Source organism: Bubalus kerabau, chromosome 9, assembly GCF_029407905.1.
Source record: "Bubalus kerabau isolate K-KA32 ecotype Philippines breed swamp buffalo chromosome 9, PCC_UOA_SB_1v2, whole genome shotgun sequence".
Taxonomy (NCBI): domain Eukaryota; kingdom Metazoa; phylum Chordata; class Mammalia; order Artiodactyla; family Bovidae; genus Bubalus; species Bubalus kerabau.
Window position 1 is genome coordinate 94331614 of NC_073632.1, and position 17337 is coordinate 94348950.

The following is a 17337-nucleotide window of genomic DNA, read 5'->3' on the forward strand; positions in this document are numbered from 1 at the left end:
AAAATTAAGCTGCTCTTAAGGCATCTACCTTGATCGCTGCTGACAGGCATTGTTTCAAGAGAAACATTGTTTTAAGAGGTTATTAAGAGAAGAATTGATGCTGCAACCTAATATTCTTATTTGATGTTTTATTTCTAATCTTCCTTACGTTGTTGACATGCAGCAAAACACTTGTGGGGGAGCAGAATGTAAGAATGAAAGTCTAACCTTGTTCCCAATACTTTCTTTTGTACACTTATGTTCTGAACTCATGAAGTGTATGGCATTATACCAAAATGAATCTCCCCCTGTTTCTTCTTTTTCAGTAAATATGGTATTCTTATCTTGGAATTTAGATACTCCGAGTGATGTAAAATGCTACCCTGCGAGTTTCTGACAATTTAATAAATTTCATTTATTCATTGTCTAGGCATCTTGTCCTGTTCCATCTTTTCCTCCCTTTTTTAGACCTAAAATAAAGGTAAAGGTGTATGCGCTGTTGTGTCCGACTCTTTGCGACCCCTTGGACTGTAGCCCACCAGGCTCCTCTGTCCATGGGATTTCCCAGGCCAGAATACTGGAGTGGGTTGCCATTTCCTTCCCCAGGGGATCTTCCCAGCTCAGGGATTGAACTCAAGTCTCTGGCGTCTCCTGCATTGGCAGGCGGATTCTTTACTGCTGAGCTTCCTGGCACCTAGATGGAACAGTTTCACCATATCCATTTTTATCAATTCAACTGTGGAAAACAATACTATCAGACCAAACTGGAACTTTTGTAGTTGCCTCAGGGAAGACTTCCTGCCAGAGGAGATAAACACTACAATGTTAGCAGAAGCCTCAGATCGGTTTGTATTCCTGAAGATTTTCGCCACTCTTGCAGTTTTTGAGCCATCTGAAAGTTCAGGCCAGACAAATGTTTTTCACCTGGTCTACCTAGAGAACCGAATCGAAATTACTTTGGCCTAAAAGATGCTATTTTGTTATGATGTTTTAAGTACATCACTTAATATTCATGTACTCTGGTTTCATGAGCCTGTTCGCGGTTGTCAAAGTCAACTATAGAATTAGAATTTTTGCAAAAGTTCAACTTCCCAAGACCATCTCTTCAAGTATGTCTTAGATCATCAAGACTGTGACAGACAATTCATCTTCCCTGCTCCTGCCCCCCACATTTCGTTTGTTTTCTAAGATTTTTTTTTTTTTTTTTTTTGGTGTGGGAAGTAATTCTTTTTCCAATCTACAGTTTCCCTTGACCCTCAACTTGGGTCTTGCAGGGAAAACACTGTGAAGGCTTGTGTCAGAGTGCAATGCTATGAAAATAGTCAAAGTGAATGGTGAGATTTTCTGACCTCAAACTACCTTAACCCTGTTTTTTGTCTCTTCCTTTCTCACCCAGGATCCCCTCACCCTTCTTTGCATCCACTTCTCTTTCCTCGTTTGTCTCTGATGGTGGCTCCAACGCCAGCACTAACTTGAGAAAGCAAAACATTTAAAAATCAATCGATTGCTAGAGAAGCAGGCAGGGTGCATCCGAGGACACCCATGTGAGTTGTGGACACGTTCTTCCTTGAAGGGAGGTCCTGGTTACCAGTGTGAACAAGGTCTGCTCCCTGATGGCCTCATTTAACAAAACAAATCTGATCCTGCTAATTCCATAATTCAAATGGGTTTCCACGTTTTATTTCTAAATGTTGACTCCGTTTTCATTCTCATTAGCAAAGTCATCCCTTTTAATTGTGTCCTGCAAATCTTTTGTAATGGTGACAGATGCCTCCAGCTTTGAAGAAGGCATCAGACAGAACCCATGTTAGCACTTACTGAATGCTGTCTTTACCCACTTAAACATAGCCTGAAAGTTCGATTTTCAAAATGAGAGTGTTCTGTGAGTTTATCCTGTGTAGACAAGGCCGGGCTCATCTTCTGAAAATGGCGCTGTCCCCCTTTTCTCTTTTCCCTCCACAGTGAGTGGTCTCTGAGCCCCATGAGCCCACACACCTGGCCGGCCCATCAAGGACTCATATAATCTGGACTTGCCCTGAGCCCACCTCACTGCCCCCCTCGAAGGGCCTTCTTCCTCCTCATCTACTTGCTTCCTGCCTCTCAGGTCGGCTTTCCTTTCCCAGCAGGAAGCTGACCTCAGGTGCCCCACCCCCACCCACTTGTCTCCACCCCCGCCGACGACTTGCTGGAAGCTCCTGCCCCTCTTACCTCAGGACACTCAGGGAGCGCTGAGTGGCTCAGCCTCTGCCTGCATTGCATGATGGCAGGTTCTGTCATGGGCGCCAAGGACCACCATGTCCACTGAATGAGGTTGTGAGGATGGAGGGACCCTTCCACTTGTTCCCACAAAGGGCCATTAATTAACCACCTCCCCCTCCTCCTCCCGCAGGCAGCCCCTCACCCTGCCCCACAAACAACTACAACCTTTTCCATAATGGCCTTTCTCTCACTTCAAAGCTTCTCCTTAGTCACTCACTGACAGGGATCAAAGCCTGGGCCACTAGCCTCGGATACTCTTCATTTTCTGATGAAGTTAACAGCCCAGGAAAAACCTCTACTTTTTTTTTGGCTGTGCTGAGTCTTCAGCACATGGGCTTTCACTAGTTACAGAGCTTAGGCCTAGTTACCCTGTGGCACGTGGGATCTTAGTTCCCTGAGCAGGGATTGAACCTGCGTCCCCTGCATTGGAAGGTGATTCTTAACCACTGGACAACCAGAGAAGTCCCAAGGACTAACCTCTACTTTTAGGTCAGAGATGAAAAAGAAAATATACTTTCAGTAGAATGGAACTTGCCAGGAGTGAGGAGGAAGCAGGGAGATGGGATTTATTGTTTAATGGGCACAGAATTTCAGTTTGGGCTGATGAGAAAGCTCTGGAGGTGGGTGATGGGTTCTGGGGATGGTTGCTCTACAGTGTAAATGTACTTAATGCCACTGAAATACACCCTTACAAGTAGTGGAAAAGGTAACTTTTGCCTGTGTATTTTACCACAACTGTGTATTTTACTACAAAAGCAGCTTTTGAAAGTATATAAAACCACTGTAGTAGGAGGATGTGCATGCGTGCTAAGTCATTTCAGTCTGTCTGACTCTTTGTGACCCTATGGACCCTTTGGTGGACCGCCCTGCAAGGATTCGTAGGACCCGGCTTTTATGCTAATTAGCATAGTCATTCTTTACAAGACCAAGGAAGTACAGTTGAGGTTTTTAAAAGCATGTTGCAGTCTGAGGGTTAAATTGCATTCACCATCTGCATGCTTTGTCTTTCTAATCCCTAACCCTACTACTCTGGTTGCTCTTTATCATGGATATGAAGCCCAGTTTAATTAAGAAGAGACTGATACATCCAGGGTGCTTGTATCCGAGGTTGGCACAGCCGACTTCTGGAACTAGTTAGTTGCTCATGCAGCTGTGTGAATGTCACCTTGTGTACGTCTGGAATCTGACAAGAGTTGTGTTGGCCTGGCTAACCCTGCTCCTGAACACTATTTTCCAGTGTCTGGAATGGCATTCACACGCCTGGTGCCTGAAATCACACCATCAGAGTCATTCCTTCGTGTGACTCTGGATTCTTCTCTCTGAAGATTTTCTTTAAAAATGCAAACACACACACACACAAAGAGAACAGCATTCTGTAAATTAATACACAAAATAAATAGGATCCGTGACTCATTATATCTACTTTCCTTTCCCACGTGCATGTGTCAAGTCCCTAGTCGTGTCCGACTCTGCAACCCCATGGACTGTAACCCACCAGGCTCCTCTGTCCATGGGATTCTCTAGGCGAGAATACTGGAGTGGGTTGTCATGCCCTCCTCTGGGGGATCTTCCCGATCCAGGGATTGAACCAGCATCTCTTATGTCTCCTGCATTGGTAGACGAGTTCTTTACCACCAGCACTGCCAGAGCACTGTATAGTGGCTGAAATTTATGAACTGGGACACAGCCACCCTGGTTTTCATGTCTTCATTGGTTGAGTGCCTACTGTGTACCACGCTGTGTCTAAGGACGTTGTTCCTGGCTTCTGGAGTCACAAGTCTGATGGGAGAGGCAGACCCGGACACACAGTGCTGGAAAGAGCACTTGGAGCCAGAGGAGGAAGGGACCGACACGAGTATGGGAGTTCACTGGGGAAGGATGTGGCGGTGACTCGGGGCTGCGTTTTGAAAGATGAAGAGTCTGCCAGCTGGAAAGGTGGGAGCAGGGTCACGTCAGTTTGTTTTCTCTGAGCTCTTTCTGACCCCTGACAGAATGTCTGGGTGTTCTCATCAGAAGGTCACGGGGTGAGAGAAGCCTGTGGGACCCTCAGGAGGTCCCCAGAGCGAGACCTCTGCCCAGAGCTCCGAGTGTTCGCCCAGTCTCTTCAGGGTCATTGCTTCCAGGCAGTTCAAAGAGAAGGGGGAGGAATTTTTAAGACAAATTTAGCCAACTTGATCCTTTTTCCTGGGGAAGACCTTGCTCTTAGACCAGATTTCAGTGCATTTGTCTAATCCCTTTGTGGAAGGAATTAAAATGCAACACCTAGACATTGGCTTTATTTTTATCTGAAACCCCTCACCATCATTTGAGGACAATTATATTGATTTTTGTTGTGTTCACGTTATTGCTTACATTATTACTTGCCTCAGCTCTGGAATCTTCTTTCCACGGTTCAGAGCACAGATTCTGGAGCCAGACTGCCTGAGTTCATATCCTGGCTCAGCCACAAGTTAAGCGCTCCCTGCCTCCGTTTCCCCAGTATAAATGAAGATAATTACAATTTCTACTCCACTGAGGTTTTGTGGGGGCTTCCCAGGTGTCGCTAGTGGTAAAAAAAAAAAAAAACCAACCTGCCCGTGCAGGAGACATAAAAGATGCGATCCCTGGGTCAGGTCAGGAAGACCCCCTTGGAGGAGGGCACAGCAACCCACTCTAGTATTTTTACCTGGAGAACCCCATGGACAGAAGAGCCTGGTGGGCTACAGTCCATATGGTCACAAAGAGCTGGACACAACCGAAGTGACTTAGCATGCACACACGAGGTATTATGAGGCTTCAGTGAGTTGGTTACAAAATATTTACAGCAGGGTGAACAGGGAGCATTTAATACATCTTGGCTGTTATTCTCCACTTCCTACAGAGCCCCTAACCTGAGACTGTTCTAATTAGAATGTAGAATAAGTACCATATCCTCAAGTGAGGCATTCAGAATTTACCAGGCAGTCAAAACATTCTATAAGGGTCAGTGGGTCTGTTCCAGACGCTGGTAATAGATACAAAACCCAGTTCAGTGTGGCCCCTCCCTGGGGACCTCTAGCCTTGTGAGAAAATGAGACCGTATCTATACCTTCACGGTGACAATTCCTGCATTTTCCGCAGTGCTGACTCCCGAACAGTCTTCACAGCCTCTCAGTAACTTCTTGGAATATCCTGCAGGATAATAAGTGTCTCCACCAGGAACACTGCCTGCTGGTTTGATTGTTCACTGGTACCTGTGCAATGGCTTCCCTGGTGGTACAGTGGGAAAGAATCCGCCTGCCAGTGCAGGAGATGCGGGTTCAATCCCTGGGTCAGGAAGATCCCCTGGAGGAGGAAATGGCAACCCATTGCAGCATTCTTGCCTGGAGAATCCCATGGACAGAGGGCCCTGGCGGGCTGCAGTTCATGGGGATGCAAAGAGCTGGACACGACTTAGTGACTGAGCAGACGGGGTCCTCTGGTGATGATGTGTTTACCTAGACGGGAACCAGTGTGTACATGGGGTTGATTTTCCTCCAGAAAGGATGGTTTGTAACCAGCTCCATGTTTGTGTGCATCTTAGGTTTGGAGGAGACCAGCCTGTCTACATCAACATCATCAGAGATCCCGTCAACCGGTTTTTATCTAACTATTTTTTCCGTCGGTTTGGAGACTGGCGAGGAGAACAGAATCACATGATTCGCACCCCCAGCATGAGGCAGGAGGAGCGCTACCTGGTGAGTCCTGTCGCCTCAGATATGTAGCACCCCCCGCCCAGGGCCATCTGGTCCTTGGGCTCCATGTGATAAGGGCACTGCTTCAGGAAGCAAGTTTTTACCAGTGAAAAATTAATTTTCCAGATCATTCAGATCCAAACAAGCATTTTCTCAAGTGACTTTCTAATCTTGTTTTCCTCAGTTTTTCTTTAGTGTTGATTTCAGGTCCTGGAGAAAAAACAGTCTTTCCCAGGGAATCCTGACTAGCACTACTGTTTTGCTGCATTTGGGGATTTCTCTTAAAAGGTCACAGAGTGCTTACTCACACCTCATCCCCTTCAATTCCCACGACAACCCCATGAGGGAGGGGTACTTTGAGATGAGGACCCTAAGATTCCAAAAGAATGTGAACACAGCCGTGACTGACTGTTTCCAGGCCCTCTTACTGAGTCCAAGATTCCTTCCACCACGGCGCACAGAATCAGGCATCTCAGTGAAATTTATTGGCCTTTCCAGACCTTATTTTGGGACCCTCAACATCACAGGGATGTTGATTTTGATCCCAAGAGTTGCTTCCACAGCTCGGAGTTCGTAACGGAGGAAAGTAGTGCACCTTACTGTCAGCTCCAGAATAAAAGATGCGCTTCCCACTAGTCTGTGACCTGGATTGACAAACGCTTGCTGAGGGCTTAGAGCCTGGTGTTAAAGAGGCTGAAACCCTGGCCTCTGTGTCTGCAGGAGCCTGCTGGGCTCAGCCAGACCATCCTGGGCTCTCAGGCCCAGAAGAGAGAGAAGAATGTATGGAGGGCTCAGTGCACATCTGCCCCCACTGCTGGCACCCAGCACAGAGGCCATGCCCACCACTGCTGTGCACAGAAGCGTCCGTCAGCTAAAGAAGAGTAGTGTTGGTTACAGTTGGCACAAGTTCTCTTTCCTCATGTGATTTTAAAAAGCATAATAACAGCATGCATTTGGAAGATGGAGCCTTTTTCAACAATATCACTTTCATGTCTTAAAATCCACAATTAGAGTTGAGAAAATTGAGATGCACAGAAGTATCTTATCCAGTGCTACACAGCTAGTTATAGATGGACCAAGACTAGAAACAAAGGCTTTCTACTGGCCATTCAGCATTTGTTCAACTGCCTAATGCTTTAGGGGAGTATTCTGATGATATATTTTTAAAGTGCCTTTTACTTTTTTTCTCTTTCCATTATGATGGCAAAAACTCTTATCTTTTCCTTTATATGTTATGAATATGGCTCTGTATTTTTTATTATGACAAGCACATATTTTTTATAATGACAAGTACATATTCAGAGTATAGAACCACTTACTAGAGGAATAATGTCTTTATTGTTTGTATTGGACCCGATTAGCCTGTTGTGTTTTTTGAAAACGTTAGAGCATATTCCATGTAATCAAAATATCTTGCAAAGTTTCTGTTCAAAGTTTCAGTTCAATCCAATACTAGTGAGAACCAAGTTACAGCAGAGGATGCCAAAAAACCAAAGATTTGAAAACAAATTTTATGAATCCTACTCTTCTAATATTAATGTAGGTGGTAAGTAAATTGATAGTCTACCAGAAGGTGAAAAGTAATCAGGGAAAGTGAACGGGCAGTCCCAGGAATCCGTCATGTGGGCAGGGGGTGGTGGCGGGCAGGGGACTGGCTGCGATGTTAACAAGCAGATCAGGGAAGGCATTGGATCTGACATATCAGCAATGATTAGGATGAGAGATAGAGTTGATCACGCAGTTGGCTGGGAGAACGCCGCCCCAAGTAGAGAGGGGAACTGGAACGAAGGCCTGAAGTGGACACTTGGGCGTGTCGTTCAGAAACCAGCAGGGAAAAGGGGATGGCTGGTATAGAGTGAGGGGTGGGGCAGGGAGGTGAACTTGCAGAGGTAAGTCTCGGAGACCACGAACCATATAAGGCCCTGTGAGTTGCTGTAATAACTTTGAATTGAGAAATAAAATGAATAGCCCCCGATCAGACACACCGTTTTTTTTTTTTTGAAGTATAGTTGATTTACAATGTTGTGTTAATTTCTGCTGTATAGCAAAGTGATTCATTACACACACATATATATACATTTTTTTGATACTCTTTTCCCCTGTGGTTTATCATTGGATACTGAATATAGTTCTCTGTGCTATACAGTAGGACCTTGTTATTTATCCTCTCTTTATATAATAGCTTGCATCTGCTAACCTCCCATTCCATCCTCCCCCACCTCCTTCCCTTTTGGCAACTACCAGTTTGTTCTCCATGTCTGTGAGTCTCTTTCTCTTTCACAGATAGGTTCATTTGTGTCAAATTTTAAATAGCACATAAGTGGTTATTATATGGTATTTGTCTTTCTCTTTCTGACTTCACTTAGTTTGATAATTTCTAGTTCTATCCATGTTGTAGCAAATGGCATTATTTCATTCTTTTTATGGCTGATTCGGAGAAGGCAATGGCAGCCCACTCCAGTGCTCTTGCCTGGAAAATCCCATGGATGAAGGAGCCTGGTAGGCTGCAGTCCATGGGGTCGCTAGGAGTCGGCCACAACAGAGCGACTTCACTTTCACTTTTGACTTTGATGCATTGGAGAAGGAAATGGCAACCCACTCCAGTGTTCTTGCCTGGAGAATCCCAGGGACGGCGGGGCCTGGTGGGCTGCCGTCTATGGGGTCGCACAGAGTCAGACACGACTGAAGCGACTTAGCAGCAGCAGTATTCTACTGTCTATATGTACCACATCTTCTTTATCCATTTCTCTGTCGATGCACATCCAGGTTGTATCCATGTTTTGGCTGTTGTGAATAGTGCTGCTATGAACATAGGGGTGCATGTATCTTTTTGGATTAGAGTTTTGTCCAGATATGTGCTCAGGAGTGGGATTGCTGAATCATATGGTAATAATACTATTTTTAGTTTTCTGAGGAACCTCCATGGTGTTTCCCACTGTGGATGCACTAACTTACCAACCAACACTCCCACCAACACTAGAACCGTTCCCTTTTCTCCAACACCCTCTCCAGCATTTGTGATTTGTATACTTTTTAATGGTGGCCATTCTGACTGATGTGATGTGGTACCTCACTGTAGTTTTGATTTGCAATTCTCTAATAATTAGCGATTCCTTAGTGGGTCAGTCAGTAAAGAATCCACCTGCAATGCAGGAGACCTGATTTTGATCCCTGGGTTGGGAAGATCTCTTGGAGAACGAAATGGCAACCCTCTCCAGTGTTCTTTCCTGGGAAATCCCATGGACAGAGGATCCTGGCAGGCTACAGTCCATGGGATCACAAAGAGTTGGACTCAACTTAACGTCTAAATCACCACCACCAATAATTATTAATATTGTGCATCTTATCATGTGCCTATTGGCCTTTTGTATTTCTTCTGTGGAGAAATGTCTATTTAGGTCTTCTGCTCATTTTTCAATTTGGTTGTTTGCTTTTCTGTTGTTGAGTTGTATGAGGTGTTTGTATATTTTGGAGATTAAGCCCTGTCACAAACTGTACACATCTTAATCAGTGATTCTTCCTCCTGAATCTCCTCTAGAAAGCTGAGCCTGCCTCCCAGCAGGGGATGCATCATCTCACAAGCCCACAGACACCCTCAGCAATTCTCTCCCTTTTTTCTGGGATTCCAGACTCCTCCCTCCTGCTCTAGATTTATATCTGTCTGAAGTCTTGGTTCTTGTTCTGAAGTCTCTCAAGCCTCCCCACACTCAAAGTTTCCAGGGGATTTGATTGAAAATAGGGTCTGTGCAGCAAAAGAGACACTGATGTATAGAACAGTCTTTTGGACTCTGTGGGAGAGGGAGAGGGTGGGATGATTTGGGAGAATGGCATTGAAATATATATAATATCATATATGGAACAAGTCGCCAGTCCAGGTTCGATGCACGATACTGGATGATTGGGGCTGGTGCACTGGGACGACCCAGAGGGATGGTATGGGGAGGGAGGAGGGAGGAGGGTTCAGGATGGGGAACACATGTTAAAAAAAGAAAAGAAAAGAAAAGTAATCCCCAGCTTCTGTTGTTGAGTTGAGGTCATGTGACTGGGCCAATAAAAATGTGAATGGAGATAAAAAAAAAAAGAAAGAAAGAAAGAAAATAGGGTCTGTGGGAGAAAGAGAGAGAGAGAGAGAGAAAAACCTTAAAGTTGTGCAGTGCACAACCTACCCAACTGTACATGGATGTTCCAATATTCTTCAGTGCTCCCACCAACTGCTGGCTGGCTATGTCATTTCTCTGGGTGGTATAATGTCTTCACATTTGTCCTCTCCTCCCAACATCCAGCAAGGTCTTTGAGAACAAGATAAGATCAGAGTTCCATCTCTGTCCCTGGAATTCAGAAGAGTGGCTGAATTAGTTGTTGTTGTTCAGTTGCTAAGTTGTGTCTGACTCTTTGTGACCCCATGGACTGCAGCACACCAGGCTTCCCTGTCCGTCATTATCTCCTGGAGTTTGCTCAAACTTATGTCCATTGACTCAATGATGCCATCCAACCATGTCATCCCCTGTTGCCCCCTTCTCCCCCTGCCTTCAATGTTTCCCAGCATCAGGATCTTTTCCAATGAGTCAGCTCTTTATATCAGGTGGCCAAAGTATTGGAACTTCAGCTTTTTTTTTTAAAGCCCATAAAATGTTGAAAGCTGGTAATGGAGACAAGTCTTGCTTTTTGGAGAGCCTTTATGATATGAGAGATTCCGGGGTGATTCCCTGCCTGGAATTCTACCCTCAGAGATTCGCAGGGGCCCCCATTCCACACGTAAATCACCATATCCTGAGAAGGGCCCATGTCAGATGAGCCTGGCTCATTCCTTGGCTGGGCCCCAGCAGGAGAGCCCTGGGCTCCCCGAGAACAGCAGAGGGAGAATTGGGGAGCAAAGAGCCAGGAGGGCCCCAAAGACATGTGACTCCTTCAGATCCAGCTCCAGTCTGACCCCGTTAGGAGACTGTTCTCTTGTTCAAAGGATGGTTTGTTTATTTGGAAGAAGCCAGTGTATTGCCTTTTTTTTTAATAGCTGAAACTTTTTATTCCCTCTCCTTGATCCCATTAGACCCTTGGAATAAAACTGCCCCCTTTCAGAGCCTGTCCTCATTTTGGCAAGCCTGGGTGGTCAGTTGTTTCACTCAAAGGAGGGTGTTGTTTGTGTCTCGCTGGGGTGCAGGGCAGCTGTGAGGAGACCGGGTCCCCTCAGTGAGGCCCTGCCTGGGGGTGAGGGCCCGAGAAGGGAGGCAGGCGAGCCCAAGTGGGCAGGCAGGGCAACCACCCCAAGCAGTGTCTCGCTGCTTACACACAAAGTCATGGGCACTGGCCCGAGATGGGTCCACTGGTGTCCCCACTTGATTCCAGACCCCAGTGCTCCAAAGCCCTTTGCTTTATCCAGTTGCCAAAAATAAGGCAGTTCTGCTCCTGGCTGTGGGCCTTGCAGAGCTGCTTAGCATTCAGCTGAGAGAGGGTGGGGTTTGGGGGCTGAAATATTATCATTTGTGATGCCAGGTGGTTGGGAAGAAACTGGAAATAAGAACAGGGATCGTAGGGTTCCTGAAGGTCAGTCATGAGGAGCCTCTCTTCTCTTGGATGCAGGAACGGGGCCTAGGTCTAGTGATGGGTTAGGGGTCCAGCCTAGCGTAGAAGCCAGGCCTCCTGACTCCATACCTGTCTTGTGGGCTCACTTGGACCTTATGTTTTACTTCCTGGATGGTAAAAAGAGAAGAGGAGTGGGCCAAGTTCCATGGCTTTTGAGCAAAATCATTTCATCTGATGCATCTTTACAAAGATATAACTGTTATAACAATTTTTTTTCAAATACTCAAGCATCTTAGAGCTATTTTCCATATTTTCTGAAAACAGATTTTCTAAAAGCTTCTCCTTCTCTCCAAAAAACTTCACTTATTTATCAGAAAATGATTTTACAATAAATTATTGCTAGAATGGGTACAAATTCAGCATATAGCAGCCATGCTATGAAAAGGCAGTTCTCTGGGGCTCGTTACCCTCTGTCCAGAGCCAGGCACTCGGCTCAGCACTGCAGAGGTGGCTGCGTCCTTTCTTGGTTTTAGGCTCGGGAGGTGGGGCGGGCGGATCTGAGTGCAGGCACACGTGGACACGCGCCAGGGCTTAAGACTTTTGTCCGGCCAGAGTCCAGGCTGCTTTATTTCCAGGGCAAGGAAATACCTGGCACCCAGAATGCAGTTAAAGAGAATGAATGTCTGCTAATGAAGAGCAACTGTTGTGATTTACAAGCGAGGGAGAGCGTCTTGTTCCCTAGAAGCCACTCCTTTCTCCAGTCCCCAGATTTCCCTGAAAACAGCTGCCATTTCCACTCTGTCAGTTATACGTGCGTGATTTTTTTTTTTTTTTTGGCTTGTTGTTTCCCTAAAACCTGGCCTGAGAAAGGTTCATGGTGAACACTTCTGCAGAGATACCACTTGGCATTTTCAGACAACAACAACAAAAATGTCCAATTGAATTCTTTACCCAGATTTCCTGCAACTTCACCAGATGACCCTTCCCTAGGTGATCCGCCATTTGTAGAGCAGAAAGAGAGGGAAAGGCATTTTCCCAGGGAGAGAACTGCCTCTGTGATGCTGTTAATTCGTCTTGGCTTTAAAGCGTGGAAAGTAATGCATGTTTAAAGAAAAAATGTGTAATTTACAGCTTCTTAATTCATAAAGAATTCAGTGAATCATGTTGGATTCTGGAGAAGCCTGATCACAGGCCAGCATCAGCAAAGGTTTTCAGAAAGCTATGCGTTTTAATCTGCTTGAAAGCTTTGGACTCTGAGCACCCTTAGCTTTGGAAGTGTATCTATGAAATACTTGATTCTGGAAATTTCCACTCAGTCCTGACTGGCTGAGGCTGTCCTGGGAATGAAACCTCAGGCTGTCCCTTCATCTCTCAAGCATCATTTTTCTTAAAGGAAGAAAACGAATAAGGGATTTGGATCATCTGCTTTTTACGTATTTCAGTAAATATCTGTATTTTCCAAAGATTCGAAGTTAATAAAGTCATGCTCTTTGTCTCCATCTAGTTTAGATTTGGCCTATGACTGCAGGCTGAGCAAGCGGCCCAGGACATGGTGTACTTAGCTTCTGTTCTCTGCTGCCCCAGCTGGGTGACAAGCCAATGGATTTAGCCTCCGCGAACATTACTCTTCTCCTCTGTACAATGGGAACATATTACCTTGTCTGTTTCACAGGCTTCTCAAGAAAATAAACTGAACATTCTACACAGAAGTGTCCTGAGAGCTAAAACTTTCCAAAACATATTTTGGAATTAATGCTTTCACACCCCTGGCTCTGTCAGTGGCTCCTGGAGACCACTCATTTCCTATAAATCAGGGCGAATGGGGGTGTTTATCTCCTCTGGGGAGCCAGCGGCTGCTGCTGCTCTCCTGTGGCTCAGGGTACCCTGGGCCGTGTCCTGAACCATCAGATCTGCTTCTGCTGAGCCTCTCAGATGGCCCCACTAGACCCCTTCTTCTGGGAATCTGTTTCTAAGGAAACTGCTTCTCTGTGTTCCCAACAGCTGGAGACGTGTTTTGATCCCAGCCTGCTGGCACCCATTTGTCCCACATTTATTTACTTGGAAATCTAAGCTGGTGTAGGCAAGTGCTTGTAAAGTCCCCAAAGCAGTTCGTTCTCACCCTGGAGGGTGGGGAGGAGAGGTGTGCAGGGCCACAGGCTCTGCCACACTGAGCCAAACAGAGGATGAAGGTGCTACCCCGGAGAGAGAGGTCTCTGACATTTCCAGAGGTGTGTTGAAATCAGGGATCGCAAGTGTTTAGAGAACCAAAGACGAGCTCTGTGGTTTAGCAATACCTGGAGCATCCCTGAGACTCAACCCACCACCTGTTTCTTGGAAGATGGAAGAAGAGGACCATGGTTTAAAGAGCAAAGATGCCTTTAGAGAATGAGAATAGCACAGATCTGACCAGCAGCAAGACAATGGAATCTCAGTCTATACCCACAGGACATGGATTATCTCAGCCACCCAAATGAACAAGGAAATGAGTCTTCCTCTCAAGCCTCTGAAAAGGAATCAGCTTTTCCAACACCATGAGGTTAGCCCAGTGGGACCTGTGTCCAGACTTCTGACCTACAGAACTGGAAGATCAGAAATGTTGGTTCACATTTCTCCCCCTTCTTTTCCTGTCTCATTTCTTTAACCCAGCTCAGAAGGGTTCTCCACTTTTAAGGACTTTTGTGAATCCATTGGGCTCACGCAGACAGTGTAGAATCTTCTCCCCATCTCAAGGACTGTAACCTTAATCGCATCTGCAGAACCATTTTTTGCTGTATAAGGTGCCATATTCACAGGTCCCAGGGACTAAGGTGTGGACATCTTTGGGGTCTATTATTCTGCCCACCACAGTGTCACTGTGACTGTGGGGACTGAGGGAACTGTGGAGGGGTTGTGAGCATGACAGGCATTTTGAAACTTGGCTTGTCCCGGCCACTGGTGGGACATCTGCTCTCCACTGTGGCATGCTGCCGTGCAGTGACACCAAGCTAGGGCTTCCCTGTCTCTGGTCTGCAGAACCAAGGGGCCAGTCATACATTTTATTTTTACTTCTCCTAGTGACTCATCCATCCATCCATCCATCCACTCATTCACCATTCATTCATTTATTAATGATTTAGTGCTTTCTGTGTGACGAGAATAATAATCAGAACTGGAAGTAAAATGCAGAGCAAAAATAGACCCCATGTCTGTCCTGATAGAGCTCAAAGTCCTACAAGGGAGGCAGGTATTAACTCCCAAACCACACAAATTCATGTGAAATGTAACTGGCTCACATTTGACAACACAGAGAAGTGTGCCACTGTCTGGGCATAGTTGGCAAGTCTAGAGGTCAGAGGAGTGATGGTTTGAACTAAGATGTGAAGGGAAAGAGAAGAAGGAGGAATATCTGGACATGGGGAACAGCACATGCAAAGGTCCTGCGGCTGAAGGGAACAAAGTGAACACAGGGGAAGAACCAGGGAGGCCAGAGCAGGGTGAACTGAGGGAGAAAGGAAAGAGCTGAATCCTGCAGTGTGGGCAGGCAGAGGTTGGACCCCACAGAACTTCCCAGGGCCTGTTCAAGAGGACTAGGGAGACTCTAAAGGATTTAAAGCAGGCCTGGGGGTGGGGGGGGGGTGAGGGTGGGGAAGCATGTTTACATGGGATCCTAAGATTTACATTTCGAAAAAAAATGACTTTAACTTCAATATACAGTGTACAGAAGGGCTCCAGTTAATCTGAGGTTGCTGCAGTGATCAAGTGGGAGGTAAACAGTCAAGGAGCAAGTATTTACAGAGCGAGAACCATGCACAAGGAGCGGCTCTAGGGTAGGGGCAGGGATGGTGATAGGGGAGCATTTATGGTGGGGAGCACCTCCCTGTCCTTCCATTTACTGACTGCCTGGTTGGCAACAGAAAACCCAAACTTGAGGAACTGTCATTGGCTGGGGCATGATCAATTAGCAAAAGAATGCGACAGACAATTCAGCCCGAAAATTCAGGAGGGGAAAGAAATCAGTGAGCTGGGCTCACTGGGGGAAGCTCCCTAGACAAGGTGGGAGCTCAGATCTGGGGACAGATTCAGATTCAGGCAGGGGTAAGGGTCAGGAGGACTGCAGGAGCAGAGCGTTTGTGCCAAAGCCCGAGAGCCTGAGGCTTGCGCTGTGGTCAGCCGCCCAACTTGGCTGGAGCAGCGGGTTTCGAGTTTAGGGTTTAGCTTTGGGACTGAGAAGCGATTCACCAGATGTCCCCGAGGAGGCTGCCAAATCAAGTTTGCCTGACCTGCTTGCTCAATGGAAGCTCCCATCAGGAGCACCAAACCCGAGCTACCAGAGCACAGCCAGGTGCATCCCGCTGGCCACCTGTCAGCTGAGCTCATCTGCTCCAGACCCCCGCCCCTCACTGAGTCAGCCACCAGCTGCAGCTGCCCCCTCACTGGGGGCTCAGGCCTGCACCCCTGCTGGGACAGGTGGCTTAGATTTATGAAGGTGGTGTCTCTCAGCCTGACGGCTCACTGGAATCATCTGGGAGGCTTTTAAAACTCCTGTTGCCTGGGTCCCACACCCAAAGATTCTGGTTTAATCGGTCAAGGGTGCAGGCTGGGCTCTGGGATTTTTCAAAAGCCCCGGAAGTGATGTAACATGTAGCTAAGGCTGAAAAATAATTACTGAGAAATAACTGCACATCCATTCTTGGCTGTATTAGCAGAAGTTAGTTTTACTGGCAGATGCACCTCCTGAATATTTTTTAGAAGCTTACTTTCTGTATCCGTTGCATTTAGAAAAGCTCTATCTACCTTCCCCTCGGGAATTTTTTTATTTGTTGGGCTTTTAATTGGTATGTGCAAATATATGACTCTAAAGGAGTTTGATGGCATAGTGTTAGATATGTTGTATTTATGTATACTCTGTATGGGTCTTAAGTCAGGCTTTCTTTTAAATTGAACTAATTAACATTTATGATACAGAAACCAAAGAATATATTATACTATACATTTAAGATCTCACTTCAGGAAGCATGCTTTAGACAATATAACAGAGAATAAGTTCTTTGATGAACAAGATATTTTAACATGAGAACATCTTTTTGTTTGGTCAGTAGAGTCATTTGGAATCCATTACCATTTTTCTAAAGAGATATGTGTCACTCTTCATATGCAGGCCAGTTTGTACAAATACATATACATGTTAAATTTAAAGATGTGGGTGAATAGGGCTACACTTTAAATGCAGTCAGGAAATGTTCTTTAAAATACTGTTCTTTAAAATGTAGCCAGGGAGCTTGCTACTCAAAGAAGTTGTGGGGTGAAGGTTTATATAAAGTGAAGAACTAATGACAGTTTACCAGTGTTGGAATTTTGAATTTCATACCCTAATACTTGTTTTTCAGAACCTGGCACACCTTTGTAGTTGTCCTCAATTTGCTTTGCCAAATTGTGATATTTTTTCCTACCAAACTGTTTTACATACACAGTATAAATTCCCCAAAGGCAGAATGACCTCTAAATGTGTTCTTAAAAATATTTTGCAAAATCTGAAGACAGACAGGAAAAGTAAGTGTAAAACATCTAAGAGATTTATTGGAATCTCAGCTTGAATTCTAATTGCAAGTACTTATGAAAATGTCAATATTAACATGAAATAGCTGGCAGTTTTTCTAAAAAATGTAAATTGAATTAGATAGTGTGTAATTGGAGAAACGCTTGCTTCACTCAGGGTCTCTCAAAAGAAGTCTTAAAATCTGTTAGCTGCAGCAGCCTTGCCCTCTAATGGCTGGAAATTGAAGGACAAGGAGAAATACTTGTGACTGCAAGGAGGACAGAAGCTAAGCAGAGGGAATGGCAGACTATATGGCACCATGTCGGAAGACTCCTCCCGAAGCGAGGGACACAGTGTAGACGTCAGGACCAG

At 45.7% G+C, this 17337-nt stretch overlaps 1 protein-coding gene across 2 annotated transcripts in view; it reads left to right on the top strand.

Moving 5' to 3' along the window:
* UST (uronyl 2-sulfotransferase) overlaps positions 1-17337 on the top strand; it is a 322187-nt gene that overhangs the window by 218311 nt on the left and 86539 nt on the right. For both annotated transcript variants that reach the window (XM_055535912.1, XM_055535911.1), the window contains one exon: positions 5780-5933. In XM_055535912.1, the coding sequence (XP_055391887.1) occupies positions 5780-5933 (154 nt within the window). The remainder of the gene's footprint in view (positions 1-5779; positions 5934-17337) is intronic.